General features: G+C 44.6%; 1 protein-coding gene and 1 long non-coding RNA gene across 7 annotated transcripts in view; both read right to left on the reverse strand.

Moving 5' to 3' along the window:
• Positions 1–17697, reverse strand: part of LOC309363078 — a 142956-nt gene that overhangs the window by 110395 nt on the left and 14864 nt on the right. The gene's annotated exons all lie outside the window — the stretch shown is intronic.
• The window catches only part of LIMA1 (LIM domain and actin binding 1), a 71660-nt gene that overhangs the window by 42242 nt on the left and 11721 nt on the right, over positions 1–17697 (reverse strand). For all 6 annotated transcript variants that reach the window (XM_081898551.1, XM_081898550.1, XM_081898549.1 and 3 more), the window contains exons 2-3: positions 11298–11434; positions 1998–2043 (exon numbers count right to left, since the gene is read on the reverse strand). In XM_081898551.1, the coding sequence (XP_081754677.1) occupies positions 1998–2043; positions 11298–11416 (165 nt within the window). In that variant the 5' untranslated portion in view covers positions 11417–11434. The remainder of the gene's footprint in view (positions 1–1997; positions 2044–11297; positions 11435–17697) is intronic.

Raw genomic sequence — 17697 nt, forward strand, 5'->3', positions numbered from 1 at the left:
CAAGAAGTGAGGTTATAGGGAACTAGGCAGAGGGCCTTCTCAGTAGTGGCGCCCGCCCTGTGGAACGCCCTCCCATCAGATGTCAAGGAAATAAGCAACTATCTGACTTTTAGAAGATATCTGAGGGCAGTCCTGTTTAGGGAAGTTTTTAATGTCTGATGTTTTATCGCATTTTCAATATTCTGTTGGGAGCCGCCCAGAGTGGCTGGGGAAACCCAGCCAGATGGGCGGGGTATAAATAATAAATTATTATTATTCCCATGGAAGCCTATGGACCTCACCTCCAGTATCACATGCACTTCCAGCCCTGTTTACAGAAGGTATATGCATTCTGTGCAAGGGCCAGAAAGCTGCATGCACCCAGGAATTACACATGCAGCCCCCCATTCTCAAAGTCTGTAAGGTACATGTGGAAAAAGTGTTCCCAAACAATGCTGGGGTTGCCCTCCTTTGAAGGCCATTGTGTTCCACTGTAGACGTACAACAGCACACCACAAAACAGTAATAGCAAGGATACTTCTAAAGTGCAACTACAATTTAAAATTATTATGGTGCAGCATCACCATTTTCATATTGTCCTTTGTGGGCATGTTAAAGGGATGTCTATGACAGGGGTCAGCAACCTTTTTCAGCAGGGGGCCGGTCCACTGTCCCTCAGACCTTGTGGGGGGCCAGACTATATTTGGGGAGGGGTAAACAAATTCCTATGCCCCACAAATAACCCAGAAATGCATTTTAAATAAAAGCACACTTTCTACTCATGTAAAAACACACTGATTCCCAGACCATCCACAGGCTGGATTGAGAAGGCGATTGGGCCGCATTTGGCTCCTGGGCCTTAGATTGCCTACCCCTGGTCTATGATGATGGGAGTTTTACAACAATAGGAGGGGTTTTGTAGTTGACATGCACTTCATACAGAACAAAAACATGCCCACCACCTGTTGGGCTCCCTGAACCAATATTCTATTCAACAAGGATGACAAAGGCAGAAACATAAATAATAGACTTCAACTGGTGAACTGGAGATTCAGGAGGGGGAGAAGAGAAGGGGTCAAAATATCTTAGTACAAAAGACGAAGCAGCAGCAGCTCTGAGCCAGAAAAAAAAAACAATAGTACAGTCATACCTTGGATTACAGCCGCTTCAGGTTGCGTTTTTTTTGGGTTGCGGACCGCCGAAACCCAGAAGTACCGAAACGGGTTACTTCTGGGTTTAAGCGCTAAATCGCACTTTGTGCATGCGCAGAGGCGCCGGATCGCAACCCGCGCGTGCACTGACGTGGGTTGCGAACTTGCATGCCGCATGGATCACGTTCACAACCTGAGCGTCCACTGTTACTTAGAAACAGAAATCCTCTTGGTGGCATGGATTTGGAGTGGTACAAAAAGTTATTTTGGAAAGCGGAGGCATACCAACTTCAGTTCCTTATTCAAACAGCATCTATATTTCTGTGTTGAATAAAATAATCAGGAATTGGGAATGAAGGTCAGCTCCATCTCCTCCTACAGGGTATCCTTTAGGTAGCAGTGCAGGTAGAAATTCGGAACTAAATGCGAGCATCCATTTAAGCCTCAAAGCTAAGCAATGAGCGAAAAGGTACAGAATCTAACAGCTGCTTTTGCTTCAGAGCACAGAGAAGGCTATTCATGGAAGTTTTGAGGTTGGGACAAAGGACTTGGGAGCTAAGAGCGTTCTGGTTTTGAGAAGCTGATACAGAGAGAGTCAGTGCATGACCCCAGGGAAAGTCACTTGACTTCCTTGTGCTTCGGTCAACCCCTGAAAGGACAAGAAAGTGGGTCAGAGGCTGGGCAAGGCCTGGAGCTCAGGAGCCAAACAAAAGCATCCACAAAGCTTCCTAGTCAACACCAGATGAAGAGACAAGACAACTCTCTTGAGGACACTCAAGAGCAGCCACTACAGGAAATGGAGAAACTCCGATGCTGTCATGGTTTTCACGTGGCAATTCATTCCATAAATATTTTTTCAATACTTACACTTCTTTTTTTCTCCGCGGTTGCTTCCTCGGCTGCTTTCTGGTACCTTTGTGGGGAAAGGGGTAGAGAGAAGGGTTGGTGAGAGAAATGGAGAGAGAAATAGCTTTATTCTCAGTCCTAAACTTGCAGTCCTAAACCACAGAGCCTAGGACTTGCCGATCAGAAGGTTGGTGGTTCGAATCCCCGCAATGGGGTGAGCTCCCGTTGCTTGGTCTTTGCTCCTGCCAACCTAGCAGTTCGAAAGCACATCAAAGTGCAAGTAGATAAATAGGTACCGTTCTGGCGGGAAGGTAAACGGCGTTTCTGTCCGCTGCTCAGGTTCGCCAGAAGCAGTTTAGTCATGCTGGCCACATGACCCGGAAGCTGTACGCTGGCTCTCTCGGCCAATAAAGCGAGATGAGCGCCGCAACCCCAGAGTCGGCCACGACTGGACCTAATGGTCAGGGGTCCCTTTACCTTTTAAACTTGCAAAGTGAAGCACGCACAAAGTTTGTATGTGTGGGTCATTCGAGGATCTGCTAAATGTTGGATGACTGACAAGGCTGTTTGGCGAAGGAGAAAGAAGCCTATAAACTTTTTCAGCAGGGGGCCGGTCCACTGTCCTTCAGACCTTGTGGGGGGCCGGACTATATCGGGGGGGGTGAACGAATTCCTATGCCCCACAAATAACCCAGAGATGCATTTTAAATAAAAGCCCACATTTTACTCATTTAAAAACACCAGGCAGGCCCCACAAATAACCCAGAGAGGGCAAAGGACGGAGCTAGCTGGTTTGACCTGGAGTGCAGGCAAACAAGGAGACAAATGAGAACAGCCTACCAGAGATATAGGAAATCAGGGACTGCCATCCTACTTAATGCTTATATTTATCTGAGACGGTCTTACAAACAATTATTAAGGAGAAAGAAATTGGAAGCTGAACGAGCCGCATGGCAAAGCTTGGTTAAGGCATCGCACGAGAAAGATACTACTTGCTTTTGGCGAACCATATCTGGTCTACTGGACCAGGAGCGCACTAATTCCATCTGTACAGTGGAATCAATGGAGTGGTTGCGCCATTTTCAATCTTTGTTCTATGACCAGGAAGCCCAACATTACAAACTATGCATCCAATTGGAGGACCTACCTCATTGGCCACCAGTAACTGTAAAGGAAGCTGAGAACTTAATCGCACAATTAAAGAACAATAAGGCCCCAGGGAATGATTACATCCCTGCCGAACTTCTGAAGTCCAACATTGGCTGGTGGGCCCCCCTGCTGGCGTCTCTATTTTCTTGGATTGACTCAACGGGTTTACTCCCAGATGGTTGGACTGAGGCAATAGTTATTCCAATCTATAAAAAAGGACCTATGCCAGACCCGGCGAGTTATAGACCAATCAGCCTTCTGCCTATACCCAGCAAACTATATGCCAAACATCTTTATATTAAGCTAACTAGCTGGCTGGAAACTGAAGCCATTCTAGCGGAAGAGCAAGCGGGTTTCAGGCAAGGCAGATCCACCATAGACCATTGCTTCACCCTAGCCTATTTAATTGACAAATATGCCAAAAAATCCCGTGGGGTGCTATACGCAGCCTTTATCGATCTAAAGGCTGCTTTCGATTCAATTCCACGTGCAAGACTCTGGGATAAATTGAGCACATCAAGTATAGACAAAAGACTATTATTTCTGATCAGCTGTTTATATAAAGACACGGTGCTGTATGTAAGAACTTCGTTAAATGGCCATCTTATAGGACCAGTTCCTGTCAGCAAGGGGGTCAAGCAAGGTTGCATCCTGGCCCCAGTTCTATTCAACTTTTACATCAATGATATGGTTAACTGTTTGTCATCTCCGGACTTCCATGCCCCCAAACTGGCTGACAAATCAATATCAGTGCTTTTGTATGCTGATGATGCGATACTCCTATCTCGAACAAGAATAGGCTTAAATAGGCTCATAGGTGAATTTTCAGCATACTGTAGGAGAGAGCAACTGGCAATAAACTATCAGAAAACCAAAATCATGGTTTTTGCAAGGAAATGCAGACAGTACAGCTGGAAGATGGATAACCAGACAATTGAACAGGTTAAAGCCTTCAAATATCTGGGTATCGTTTTCCAGTCGACCGGGTCCTGGGATGTCCATCAAAAATATGCCAAAGAAAAAGCAGCTCAAAGTATTAAGATGCTGTCCCGCTTCTTTTACACGAAGGGGGGCAGATACATCCCAGCAGCCTTTGAAGTTTTTCAAGCAAAACCTCTGGCGCAGTTACTGTATGGGGCACAAATCTGGACGGGGAACCACTGCTCCAGTCTTGAAACTGTTCAGTCTAAATTCCTAAGGCAGATATTCGGCGTCCCCTCCTGTGTTCCAAACGCAGCATTACGACTCGAGGCCTGCCTTCCATCTGTAGAAACTCAGACCTGGCAAAGAACACTCAACTATTGGCTTCGTCTTAATCTAAACCCACCCGGTCTACTGCCTCTAGTAATGCAAGACCCTCACAAAAGCAAGTGGTTCAAAACTGTGCATCAAAAACTCCTTACATGCGGTCTGCATTCGCAGTCCCTACTATCAATGGGCCTCATTAAAGCAAAGAGTCTAATAGGCCAGCGCCTGAAAGACATTGAACGGCAAAACAACCTGACTATCCTAAAGAAACTGTGCCCATGGTATACCTACTTTCCCCCTTCCCATTTTGACTCCCCAGCTTCATATTTGTTCAAATTAACCATCCCAAAATACAGACGTGCCTTTACATTGGCTAGATGGGATGCTCTTCCTTCTGCCGTACTCGAAGGTCGTTACCAAAAGACTCCATTTGAAAAACGACTCTGCCCATGTGGAGATGGTAACACGGAAACAGTGTCCCACGTCCTCCTATCCTGCCCCCTTTACAAAGACCTAAGGAATGAGATTGTTACTCCACTCATTCTCTCCAACCCCGGCCGTTCACAAGACATTACACTGTTTGTTCTCTTATCTGATACGGATAGTCAGATAACAGAGAAGGTCGCGAGGTACATCGAGAGAGCTGTGAAATTGAGGGCCACCATCTGAGTGACAGACTTGTTCATCTGACGGACCTCCTTCTGCTTGTTTTTATCTTCCTTTATTCTTATTTTATTTTTAATTCTTGCATAGCTGTGGCCTGTTGGCTTTGCTAATAAAGTTTTGATTGATTGATTGATTGACCCAGAGATGCATTTTAAATAAAAGCCCACATTTTACTCATTTAAAAACACCAGGCAGGCCCCACAAATAACCCAGAGATGCATTTAAATAAAAGGGCACATTCTACTCATGTAAAAACAGGCTGATTCCCAAACCATCCACGGGCCAGATTTAGAAGGCGAATGGGCCGGATCCTGCCCCCAGGCCTTAGTTTGCCTACTCATGCTCTAAACCATATGGTGTCGTAAGCCCGTAACAAAATATTCAGCAGCAGCAATAAACATCTTAAGTGCCTCCATTAATTGTGGCATTAGCTTCCTGGACAGCACTGGCCCCTGGCCTCTTAAGTGAGATGGGCGCACAACCCCAGAGTCTGTCAAGACTGGCCCGTACGGGCAGGGGTACCTTTACCTTTACCTTATGGCAAGCACCACCCGCTCGGTTGGTGGGTACAGATACATGCATGTGAATGGGTAGAGAAGGAGAAAATGGTAAACTGACTGGAAACAACACTTCACACATCTCAGTAATCCACAAAAACCTATGCCACAATACATCCATTCAGTCTTTAGGATCCCACAAGACACACCCTGCAGCAGCAAATTGTTTTAAACTGTGCTTTAAGAGTTCTTTAAAAGCCAATTATATGCCAGACTAGCAGTTTGGGGGAGATTAAGCCCCCTGTGGCCTCTGACTGAGAATGGTTAAAAGCCCTTAACTGACAATGCAGTTTGAAGATGAGCTGCTCTGCATTTAAATGCTCAAATGTCCCCAAATAAAAGCCATTTGGAGGAGACAACAGAGTCAGCAGTTCTTGATAAGGCCCGGTTACCACACCCATGACTAATGTTCACCGGATAACCTCTCCCCTGAATTTCCTAAGTGCTCTTTCAGTAGCCTGCAGATATACACTCAGTCCTTCTTGCAAGACATTCTTCAACTGCATGTACCACACAATGGACCCACCAGACAAGCATCTCTCAGGTGATTTATAATTAACTCGGACCACCACCAGTGTGGAACCCACCCACTTTAAAAGTCAGGGTTCCCCAGCGTAGCGTGTGGGTCAGGCACACACACTGTGTTCCTGTGCATGAGGATAGGGGGGGTTACTGATTCTGTGGCATTAGGAAAGGGATTGGAAGAAATTTAAAGTCTATTTGAATAAATATTGTAATATTAAAAATTAGAAGTTACCTGAAAGTACCAAATAGGCCTAGGATTAAATTTAGGAGTTAATTAAATAAATGAGATTTAGAATGTTAAGAAAAGTTAAGAAATCTGATTTTAATTGGAATATTGTCTTTGAATAATGATATTGGAAAGCTGTTACATTCAGTTACAAGGAAATTCAGATGGGAGGGACTAGAGGAAGTCAAGCAATATGTTTATGAGGTTGGAACTTTAATTAATTAATTTGTATTGCTTATGTGTTTGTTATTATATCTTATGTTTTTATTCATTTTAGTTGTTTTATTTGTTTTTTATTTTTGCTTTATTTGTTTTACAGTATGTGTTATATTTGTATGAAACTCAATAAACATTATTGTGGGGGGGGGGGGAGGAAGATCACAGGACATCTCTGGCCCCCTCCTAAAGCCCTACAAGGGAAGGTCAAAGGAATAAAACAGTATCTTTGAATCCATTTTTCAAACCAGGTTAGGAATTTGAGGCAAAAGGAGTACAGCCTTCCTGGTTCACAAAAATTCAGTGTACCTCAGCAAGGTTCTTGGACGGGGTGGGGGCTGGGGGTGCATTTCTTTATTTTATTCACAGTATTTTTATACCATTATCAGTATGTTCTAGGGGTGGTGCACATTTAAACATGCCTGATTATCGTCTCCCAAAGCAACTATTCCGAACTTAAAAATGGAAAGAGTAATGCTGGTGGTCAACAAAAGAGGTTTAAAGACCCTCTTCAAGGCAAATCTAAAAAAAAAAAAAGTTGTATAAACACCGACACCTGGGAAACACTGGCCTGCAAGCGCTCCAATTAGAGAACAGCCTTGACCAAAAGTGCCATGGGCTTTGAAGACGCTCAAACTCAGGACAAAAGGGAGAAACGTGCTAAGAGGAAGGCATGCTTGGCAAACCCTCACCGTGATCAACTCCTGCCTGGAAACCTATGTCCCCACTGTGGAAGGACGCGTGGATCCAGAATTGGCCTCCACAGTCACTTACAGACTCACTGTTAAAACCGTGTTCATGGAAGACATCTTATTCGGCTACGGGTGATCGCCAAAGAAGAATAAATTTAAACAAACCTACAATATGAACACTCCACCTATCCAGGGCTTTCTTCCAGCCGGAACTCAGTTCTAGCACCTCTCAGGTGGGCGCCATTGCCATTCTCTGAGAACGAGGGGTGTGTTCATGGCGAGTTCTGGCACTTTTTCTAGAAAAATAGGACAGCGACCTACCCCTGTTCTGACTGGTGTGGAATATAAGGCACCACCTGCCTCAGGATCCTTCCCCTACCCCTCCCGCTTCAGCACCACAGCCACACAACCACATTTTCCCAGGTACCTCAGGAGTGTGGAAGTGATGGAATTCCAAAGATGCAATTTTGGCCATTTGCCAAGATGGCTTTGGAAGGGGACCGGGCAAATTCATGGAGAACAGGTCTACCAATGCCTGTTAGCCATCATGGCGGCTATAGGGAATTTCTGTGTTAATCAGCAGTGTGCCACTGAATGCCAATGACTGGGAAGAGAAAGACGGGGAGTACTATTGTCATCATGTCTTGCTTGTGGCCTTCCCAGAGGTATCTGGTTGACCACTGTAGGTCAGTTTATATTTTCTCCCAGTTTATGTATTAGGAGGAATTAAAGAACCTTTTAATGAGGGTGAAAGAGGAGAGAGCAAAATATGGTCTGAAACTCAACATCAAAAAAATGAAGATCATGGCCACTGGTCCCATCACCTCCTGGCAAATAGAAGGGGAAGAAATGGAGGCAGTGAGAGATTTTACTTTCTTGGGCTCCATGATCACTGCAGATGGTGACAGCAGCCACGAAATTAGAAGACGCCTGCTTCTTGGAAGAAAAGCAATGACAAAACTAGACAGCATCTTAAAAAGCAGAGATGTCACCTTGCCAACAAAGGTCCGTATAGTTAAAGCTATGGTTTTCCCAGTAGTGATGTATGGAAGTGAGAGCTGGACTATAAAGAAGGCTGATTGCCGAAGAATTGATGCTTTTGAATTATGGTGCTGGAGAAGACTCTTGAGAGTCCCATGAACTGCAAGAAGATCAGTCCTACCCATTCTTAAGGAAATCAGCCCTGAGTGCTCACTGGAAGGACAGATCCTGAAGCTGAGGCTCCAATACTATGGCCACCTCATGAGAAGAGAAGACTCCCTGGAAAAGACCCTGATGATGTTGGGAAAGATAGAGGGCACAAGGAGAAGGGGACGACAAAGGACAAGATGGCTGGATAGTATTCTTGAAGCTACCAGCTTGAGTTTGACCAAACTGTGGGAGGCAGTAGAAGACAGGAGTGCCTGGCATGCTCTGGTCCATGGGGTCACGAAGAGTTGGACATAACTAAACGACTAAACAACAACAACAAAGGGAAATACATGTTAAGCAATGTTAGATATAGAAGCTAGGTGCCAAATGGCTCCTTAAACCAGGGTCTCTAAAATGGAATGTCTAGCTTCCATTTTGGAGGCTAGATGGCTCAAAAGTCATTTTTTTTATTATGACGTTTTGGCTCCTGAAATCCACTCTGATTGTGCAGATAACATATAATGGATGGAATTCTACTTGATGCATTACTAGTGTGTGAAAACAGTCAAGCTCAAAGGATCCCCTGGCATACACCTCCAGATGGTGAAGACGCCAGGCACCATCCTGGCACCCAGGCATCTTCACTTGGTTGCCAGTGGCCAACAGCCAGGTGCAAAATGCGCCTGGTGAATTTCAAACGCTGAGGGTAACCGTCCCTGCAATTTATAACTCTGTGCAGTAGATTAGGGATGGGAGATAGTGACTGGTTCAAGGTCAACCACAAGGAGCTTCACAGTTGAGCGTCAATGGTTGGGCAGCAAGGTTTCCTGGGTGCTGGTCTAACACTCTTAAGCACCTCACTTTGCTGGCTCCCTTATGCGGCAGGGGGTTCATTTCCTGCCACTTTATCATTTTGCTAGGCTGGAGAAACAGTACGAATCAAAGAAGAAAGCTCCTACTTTTGCATCTCTCCCTGCACCCTGTGCTCCAAAATGTTGAATTTTACACGGGACAAGAGGATAAATAAAAGCATCTTCAAGCTGGCCCAGCCCAACTCTTCTTGCCACTGGGTGGCATCTGACCACAATAAATGTGCCAATGTGTTGAAGCATAATTGGAAGCAAATAAATGCAGGGTGTTTATAGTTCTGAAATCCTAGAAGCAAAAAATGGACCTGCTGCCCAGGGATTATGTAGCACTAGGATTCAGAGAAGCAGTGCTGGATCTGGGTATCAGGAACAGTACTTCCAAAGAGGGAGATATAGAAAGATACAGGCAGGACAGAAAGATATTCCTTGTTTTAAACGTTCTTTTTTGTAAGGGGCTTTGAGTTTCACTTTTTGGGAACAGGGGACCAATAAATATAACTCTCTCTCTCTCTATATATATATATATGGACAATCCATATATAGACACACAATCCACGCTGATAGTTTTCCTGAGGACTCGATTGTTTGGGATTCTACTACACTTTCTATAAAGAGGCCAAAAAAGTACTCATTGGAGGTGTGGTACAAGTACAGGATCAGGACATTAGTAGTACAAAAATCAGATGTCTGTAAGCCTCCTGCTGAACTGTTGGGGAAGTCTATTTTTCAGTCGGTAAGAAAATTACACACAAGCACTGGCAGAAGAAACGTCATGTTAAGCCTCTTAACAGGCCACATTTCTTAAGCAACAAGGTGTTTTAAAATATTCAGAGTGGCTAGCTTCCCGTGCCCCACATTGAATGCTTCCACATGCAGCCAGTTCCAATTTCTGTCAGCGGAGAAGGCGTTGTCATGTTCATACCAGCTAGGATTGCTGAAAGCATGGATTACAAAAGCCAACTCCTTTTGATTCTATTATTTCCTCCTTCAGAAACCTCAAACTGAGCTGCTAATCAGGAATCCAGTGGAAGCATTTCCTGAAAACACTTAAGGTAGATGATTTGGCAAGCTACACACCTTAGCTACCACGATGTTTGTTTTCCTAGTTCAACAAAAACATGGTGACATTCCCCAGTCCTCTGTTCAGTAATCTCTGGAAAGGAGAACAGCTCTAATACACAGAGGCTCAGTTCTGACATCACAGCAAATGCTGGTTGAGTGTGACGTTTGCATTGACAACCCATAATCACAAATGCACCTCCAGAGGCCATTAAAATAAGAAATGAAGAAAACAGAACAAAAAGCAAACAAGTTGTTAAAGCATAACTCGCCTGTACACCTGGGAAAGTCAAGCCCAGTATACCTGAAGGAGCATCTCCACCCCCATCGTCCAGCCCGGACACTGAGGTCCAGCATTGAGGGCCTTCTAGCAATTCCCTCACTGCGAGAAGTGAGGTTACAGGGAACCAGGCAGAGGGCCTTCTCGGTAGTGGCACCTGCCCTGTGGAACGCCCTCCCATCAGATGTCAAGGAAATAAACAACTATCTGACTTTTGGAAGACATCTGAAGGCAGCCCTGTTTAGGGAAGTTTTTGATGTCTGATGTTTTATCACATTTTCAATATTCTGTTGGGAGCCACCCAGAGTGGCTGGGGAAACCCAGCCAGATGGGCAGGTCGTAAATAATAAAATTGTTGTTGTTGTGTTCTAATTTACAGGAATATGAAACTATGGTTTGGAGGGATGGGAATGTCCAGATTAAGTCAGAGGGAAGACCTATGTCAAGAATAATGTTCAGTTTCTCTAGCACAGGAGTAGAATCATAGAATCCCAGAGTTGGGAGGGACCACAAGGGTCATCTAAGCACAACCCCATGCAGTGCAGGAATATTTTGCCCAATTTGGGGTTCAAACCCCAGATTAGGAGTCTCGTGCTCTTCAAAATACATACATACAAAAAAATATGGCCAGCTGCTAGTTGTTACCTCTGTTCTCATAGAAAGAACAGTCAGTACTCTTGGACAGGACAGTCGCAGAACTTACTTGGAGAACCTCTCCATGAGAGCCGATGACTTGTTCTTGTTGACAAAAGACAACTCCTTGGCAGTGATCCTCAGAGAATGCGAAGTCCATTGCCTTCTGTTAAAGGGAGACGGCTCCATCTTGAAATGCAACAGCAACTAGAGAGCGAAGGGGGAAAAAGATTTTACATCGAATACTTCTCTTGCTCCATGGCAGACTTCTACATTTCTCTTCATTCCACTGCCTGCTCTCAAGTTGTTAAAAGAAAGGTTTAATTGGTTTCATGCTAGATTCCCTGAAATATGCCTGAAGAAAAGAAAAACATATCCACAGCAACAAAGACACCTGCCCCCCATCTTATAGTCGCGTAATCTGCATTACAATAAGAGGAGGTTACAGTTGAGGAGCCTCAGCAAACGCAGTTCCCATGCAAACACTTCTCAATGAGTTATGGATAAGTTCAACTGTAGTGGAAGCTTTATATTGCAATACTACCTGATTATCTTGAAGAAAAAAAGCCAAGCACACCAGAAATAATGGGTGGTTGCCAACTAACTTATTCCACCTCTTCCTCCCCTCTCCTCCCCCAAGACTGTTCGCAGGGCAGTTGGAGGAAATATGGGGAAGATGCAGAGAAAAGGGGGTTGTTCCATTGCACAAGCATATATCCTTGCACTGACAAAATGAGTTAGTTAGCTGCCACCCCCCCTCCCACATCCCTGCTCAAACTATTTTAAACTACAATTTGATGTACCATATTTTTCCATCTATAAGACGCCCCATGTATAAGACGCCCCCTATTTTGGGGGACCCCAAATTAAGAAAACACTCATCAGCACTACCTGTGTATAAGACTAGCCCCAATTTTAAACCTAATTTTTTGTTGTTGTTGTTTTAAAAAACTACCGTAGTCTTATACAGTACACGGAAAAATACGGTAAATCAAAGGCAATGCAATAAGCATAGCTCAACTCATTTATGGATCTGAAGCCTATGGGTGGCATTATGTTCATTACAAAGGCTGCTTGAAATGAATGAAACCCAGCCAGATGGGCAGGCATAAATATTATTATTATTTATTATTATTATTATTGACACTAAAAGAAGAAATCTTGCCAATGTCCAAGGCCTACACTAACTATGGCACAACACTGGCTAAGAAGAACTAATCAATGATACTGCAGGGAGCAGGAATAAATAACCTCTGAAAGGTAGACAAAAAAATTAACTAATAGCATCCTTTCCCAAGACGCTGAGCATTTCCCCCGAGTTACCATGAACTGCATGAAAGTTAGCAGCATTGTAATCTCTTTCCTCTGGATTCCATCATCATAGTGTTATGAGTCTGAGGGTTCTAGACTCCCCCTAAAATGCTGGATCCAGTAAAGAGCTAGAATTTAATCAAGCTTCCTGAACCTCTGGATCCGGCCATAGTTAAAATGTCTTCCTCAGGAGACAGCCTGAGAGATGATGCTTTCATTATTTATTAAATTTGTATACTGCCGTTCCTCTGAAGATCCCTGTTCACAAAATGAAAACACCAAAATACATAAGAGATGGGCCATTAAAGGAGAACAAAAGGAGGGTTATTAACAAGGCAAGGATTATTGCTATTACTACTACTACTACTACTACTACAACAAACACATAAAGTGTTTTCCCAAATACAGTGGTACCTCAGGTTACAAACGCTTCAGGTTACAGACGCTTCAGGTTACAGACTCTGCTAACCCAGAAATAGTACCTTGGGTTACGAACTTTGCTTCAGGATGAGAACAGAAATCACGTGGCGGCAGCAGGAGGCCCCATTAGCTAAAGTGGCACCTCAGGTTAAGAACAGTTTCAGGTTAAGAATGGACCTCCAGAACGAATTAAGTTCTTAACCCGAGGTACCACTGTATAACATTGGGCAGAGCTGGACGGGGGAGAGGGATAGTGTAAACAGCAACATCAGAAGGAAATGCAAAAAAAATAATAAAAAAAAATCATCAGACAGTGGTAATTACATAGTTAAAAGTTATCTGGTAACACAAATTTCCCTGACCTTGGTATGCCAATCAACAGAGATAATGTGCCCAAAACCCTTTGTCTCTGTTCAATCCGCAAGCAATAACATTGAAGTTCCTGGTGAATTGTAACCCACGCTCCAGTCTCCCTTTGAAGTATAATTCGCTCCGGGGATGTTCCCCTAATAGCTTTTGAATAATGTCATTTCTGATGTCAGATTTGTGTCCATTTATTCTTTTGCATAGGGACTGGCCTGTGTTGTCCTAAGAGGAATATAGAAGGGGCATTGCTGGCAGATGGTGGCATATATCACGTTGGATGAGTAAGGGATGAATGAACCCTTGATTTGTGGATGACATTATTACGCCCTGTAACAGTACTGCCAAAGGAGACACAGGGACAGAGTGGGCATCGGAGTCTGCCAAAACAAACAACATGAAGCAGTCATTCAGGCAAGTTGACGGGCGAGGGAGGGCCGATTTCCCCATCTCTGCTCACTCTGAGATTTTAAGAAGGGGAAGAGATCTACTGAGGGAAGTGAGGAGCACTACATCAAACATCTTAACTCTCATTTTGCAGGCAGCCCGCGGGTGAAGGAAAGCTAACCAGGAGACACTGCTCACTTAAATCCAGTTTCCAAAACCAGAGGCAGAGGCTCAACAGCAGCAAGTTCAAATTAAGCATGAGAACTGGTTCTTCTACTTTGCTAGCTTGGGAAACTGACCTGACCACAGAAACCAATCTAGAGGAAGTTACATTCCCCTGGGTGGAGGTTGACCCGAGGGACAGACTCTTTCTATTCTCTGGAATAATAAGAGGAGCAGCAGCAGCAGAAAATGACAGGAAAAGGCCACAAGAGCAGGGCTTGGCGAATTCAGTTAAAAGCACAGGTTCTCACGCACATACGCATTCATAAGGGGATGAGAAAGCATAACAATGACATGAAGCACTAAGCAGGGCAAATTGGGGAGGGTGGAGTACAGACGAGGGACCTTTGGCCTCAGACACAGTCAATTTTAAAGCATTTGGCAGGTTCCCCAACTTGCTCCTGTGTGCATGAGATCCAAAGCTGAAAATTTAAGCGCGCAAGGGATGCGATCTGCTCAAAGACCGTACAGTGGTAGCTCAGGTTACATACGCTTCAGGTTACAGACACTGCTAATCCAGAAATATTACCTCAGGTTAAGAACTTTGCTTCAGGGATGAGAACAGAAATCGTGCTCTGGAGGCGCGGCAGCAGCAGGAGGCCCCATTAGCTACAGCTTCAGGTCAAGAACAGTTTCAGGTTTATAGTGGACCTCCGGAACGAATTAAGTACGTAACCTGAGGTACCACTGTATATCATAGCTGTCAACCTTCCCTTTTTTTGCGGGAAATTCCCTTATTCCAGCACCGTTTCCCGCTGCTTCCTGCTGCTACCCTGGATTGTTAGATATCCCATAGACTGTCCCTGGGACAGGTGAGGCTGCTGATCCCTTATTTTCAAATCTGAAAGTTGACAGCTATGCCGTATATGGACTCTCTGGGGTGTTTCCTAATATCACAATTGCACTGCATATTTGTCGGTTTGCCTGCATCAGTGGCTTCAGGTTAACGCACCTTCCAACATGTCGAAGCAGGTAATGAACTATCACCATTCAACTATGGGACAAGAGGTTCCACGTCCGTCATTTGCGCAATCCAGGCAAACACGTTTGGCCCTTAGACAAGCCTATACAGACTAGGCTAGAACCCTTCCCTCGTTTGTAGCTACTTACCCGTGTGCCAATGTTTTCTCTCTTTCAAACTAGCATTCCAGCATGCTAAGCTCCCAACTCCCGGCCCGGCCACAATGTCGTGTCTCCACAGTTTGTGTGAACCTTGCCCTAAACTGCCAAGACAGAGACAGCCATCACGCAAACCAATGCAGGGACGTAAGTTCATGTCACTTGTCCCTGGAATGGGCGCAAAGGTTTTTCTGTACACCACAACAGCTACAAGAATATTGCTAGCGAAGAATTGGAAGAAACAAGATTTACCAACTATCGAAGAATGGCAGATGAAGATGATGAACTATATGGAACTTGCCGAACTGACCGGGAGACTCCGAGACCAGAGAGAAGAGACGGTGGAAGAAGACTGGAAGAAGTTTAAGGAATATTTGAAAAAATATGTTAATATTTAAACCTTAGAATAGCTTTGGAAGTGGATATAGGCTGTAGGGTTAGAAGTAGAAGATAGGGTATTTTAAAATAGTATTATTTGCAAGTGATAAAAAAGTTATTTTAAGTGTGATTTAAAAAAATGGTTAGAAATTATGATATATATAAACTGCTAAAGATGAAGTAAAATGAAAATCAGATAGGTGGGACTCGGGGAAGCCCACTTAACAATATTTAGAAAAATAAGGATATGACAAGAATTTATTTGTATCGCTTGTTTTTCTGTTTGTGTTCTTTATTTGTGTTATAAAATGAATAAAAAATGGGGGGGAATGAAACAGGCGCAAAAGTTCGGCCTTAAGTATAATGCCACACAGCCGTTGTTCAAGGAAGTTGAACAGTGCATGTCAACATTGCGATGGATCACCAGCTAAACATTGTGACATATCACTATATATCGCGCTGTCTGAAATAAAGATGGAGGCATTGGCTGGCTTCATGGGTTTCCCCGCTCTGTGGTTTTTTGCCGGCTCCTGCCCTCGTGATTCGCTGCCCCCTGCAGGAGCCAGGGGAGAGCTGAGCCAGCCGAGTTAACAGGGGCTGCAGGAATCGAGAGAAGCATAGGCTGGCGTCACGCTTTTCCCTACATTGTGATTTTTGCATAGCATGTGCACGAACGCACCATAATTCACAATGTATTGCCAATGTATTGCCAGACCCTGATGTTGGGAAAGATGGAGGGCACAAGGAGAAGGGGACGACAGAGGACGAGATGGTTGGACAGTGTTTTCAAAGCTACCAGCATGAGTTTGACCAAACTGCGGGAGGCAGTGGAAGACAGGAGTGCCTGGCGTGCTCTGGTCAGTGGGGTCACGAAGAGTCGGACACGACTAAACGACTAAACAACAATATTGCCAGGTCAAACCGACATCACGATATGGGCTTCAGACCGGTTTTGAACGATATATCGCGCTGGTGGCAGGTAAGGGGGGGGAGAAAGCTGCACACTAAACATAGAATTGTAGAGTTGGACAGGACCCTGAGGATCATGCTGTCCAACCGCCTGCAATAGAGGAATATGTAGCCGTCCCATACAGGGATTGAACCTGCAACCTTGGCTTTCTCAGCACCACCCTTGAACCAACTGAGCTCTACAGGCTGCTCTATACATTTGGATCCTTAGGGTATTTCATGTGCTTAAGAGGTCAGTAACATCCAGAATGCTGCAGCTAGACTGGTGACTGGGAGTGGCCGCCAAGACCACATAACACCAGTCTTGAAAGACCTACACTGGCTCCCAGTATGTTTCCGAGTACAATTCAAAATGTTGTGCTGACCTTGAAAGCCCTAAATGGCCTCGGCCCAGTATACCTGAAGGAGCGTCTCCACCCCCATCATTCTGCCTGGACACTGAGGTCCAGCGCCGAGGGCCTTCTGGTGGTTCCCTCGCTGCGAGAAGCCAAGTTATAGGGAACCAGGCAAAGGGCCTTCTCAGTTGTGGCACCCGCCCTGTAGAACACCCTCCCACCAGATGTCAAAGAGAACAACAACTACCAGACTTTTAGAAGACATTTGAAGGCAGCCTTGTTTAGGGAAGCTTTTAATGTTTAATAGACTATTGGATTTCAATATTCTGTTGGAAGCCGCCCAGAGTGGCTGGGGAAACCCAGCCAGATGGACGGGGTATCAATAATAAATTATGATGATGATGATGATGATGTTCTTAGAGGTCAGTAGCAAGAACACAACAGTCTGCATTAAGACAAATGCACCAAGTTCTTCCTCATGAGCTTCCAAACAAACAAAAAGCCCGTCTTTTGCCTGGTAAAGCAACCAGTTCAGGGGGTACATGGCACTGCCAGAGGGAGCACAAAATGCAATGCAGTAAGAATGATTTAGCTCCACTTGGAAAATAAGACTGAGAAGCACAGAACATCAACCACTGCCAGTGGCATTAAACACCACAGGTGTTGCATGAGCTCACGCATACGAAGGCTGCCAACCATTTAAACATGGATTAAGTTTAAATAAGTTTGCATTCCACCAAAACTTCTGAGATATTGCAGCATAAGGATTTCTGAGATATTGCAGCATAAGGATTTAATATTAAAAGATGAGCTTTCTTACCAACACTACTCAGTGTGTTGCAGAGACACACCAGCAACAAAATAGCCTCAAACAATGAGTAAGTGTGCCACTCAATCTCAGCCCTGAAGACTAATCCTGCAGATTAAACTGACTACATATATAACTCTCCTCCCTCCTGCTCTTTC

The sequence above is a fragment of the Podarcis melisellensis genome (genome assembly GCF_964234715.1).
Source record: "Podarcis melisellensis genome assembly, chromosome: 2".
NCBI classification, from domain to species: Eukaryota; Metazoa; Chordata; class Lepidosauria; order Squamata; family Lacertidae; genus Podarcis; species Podarcis melisellensis.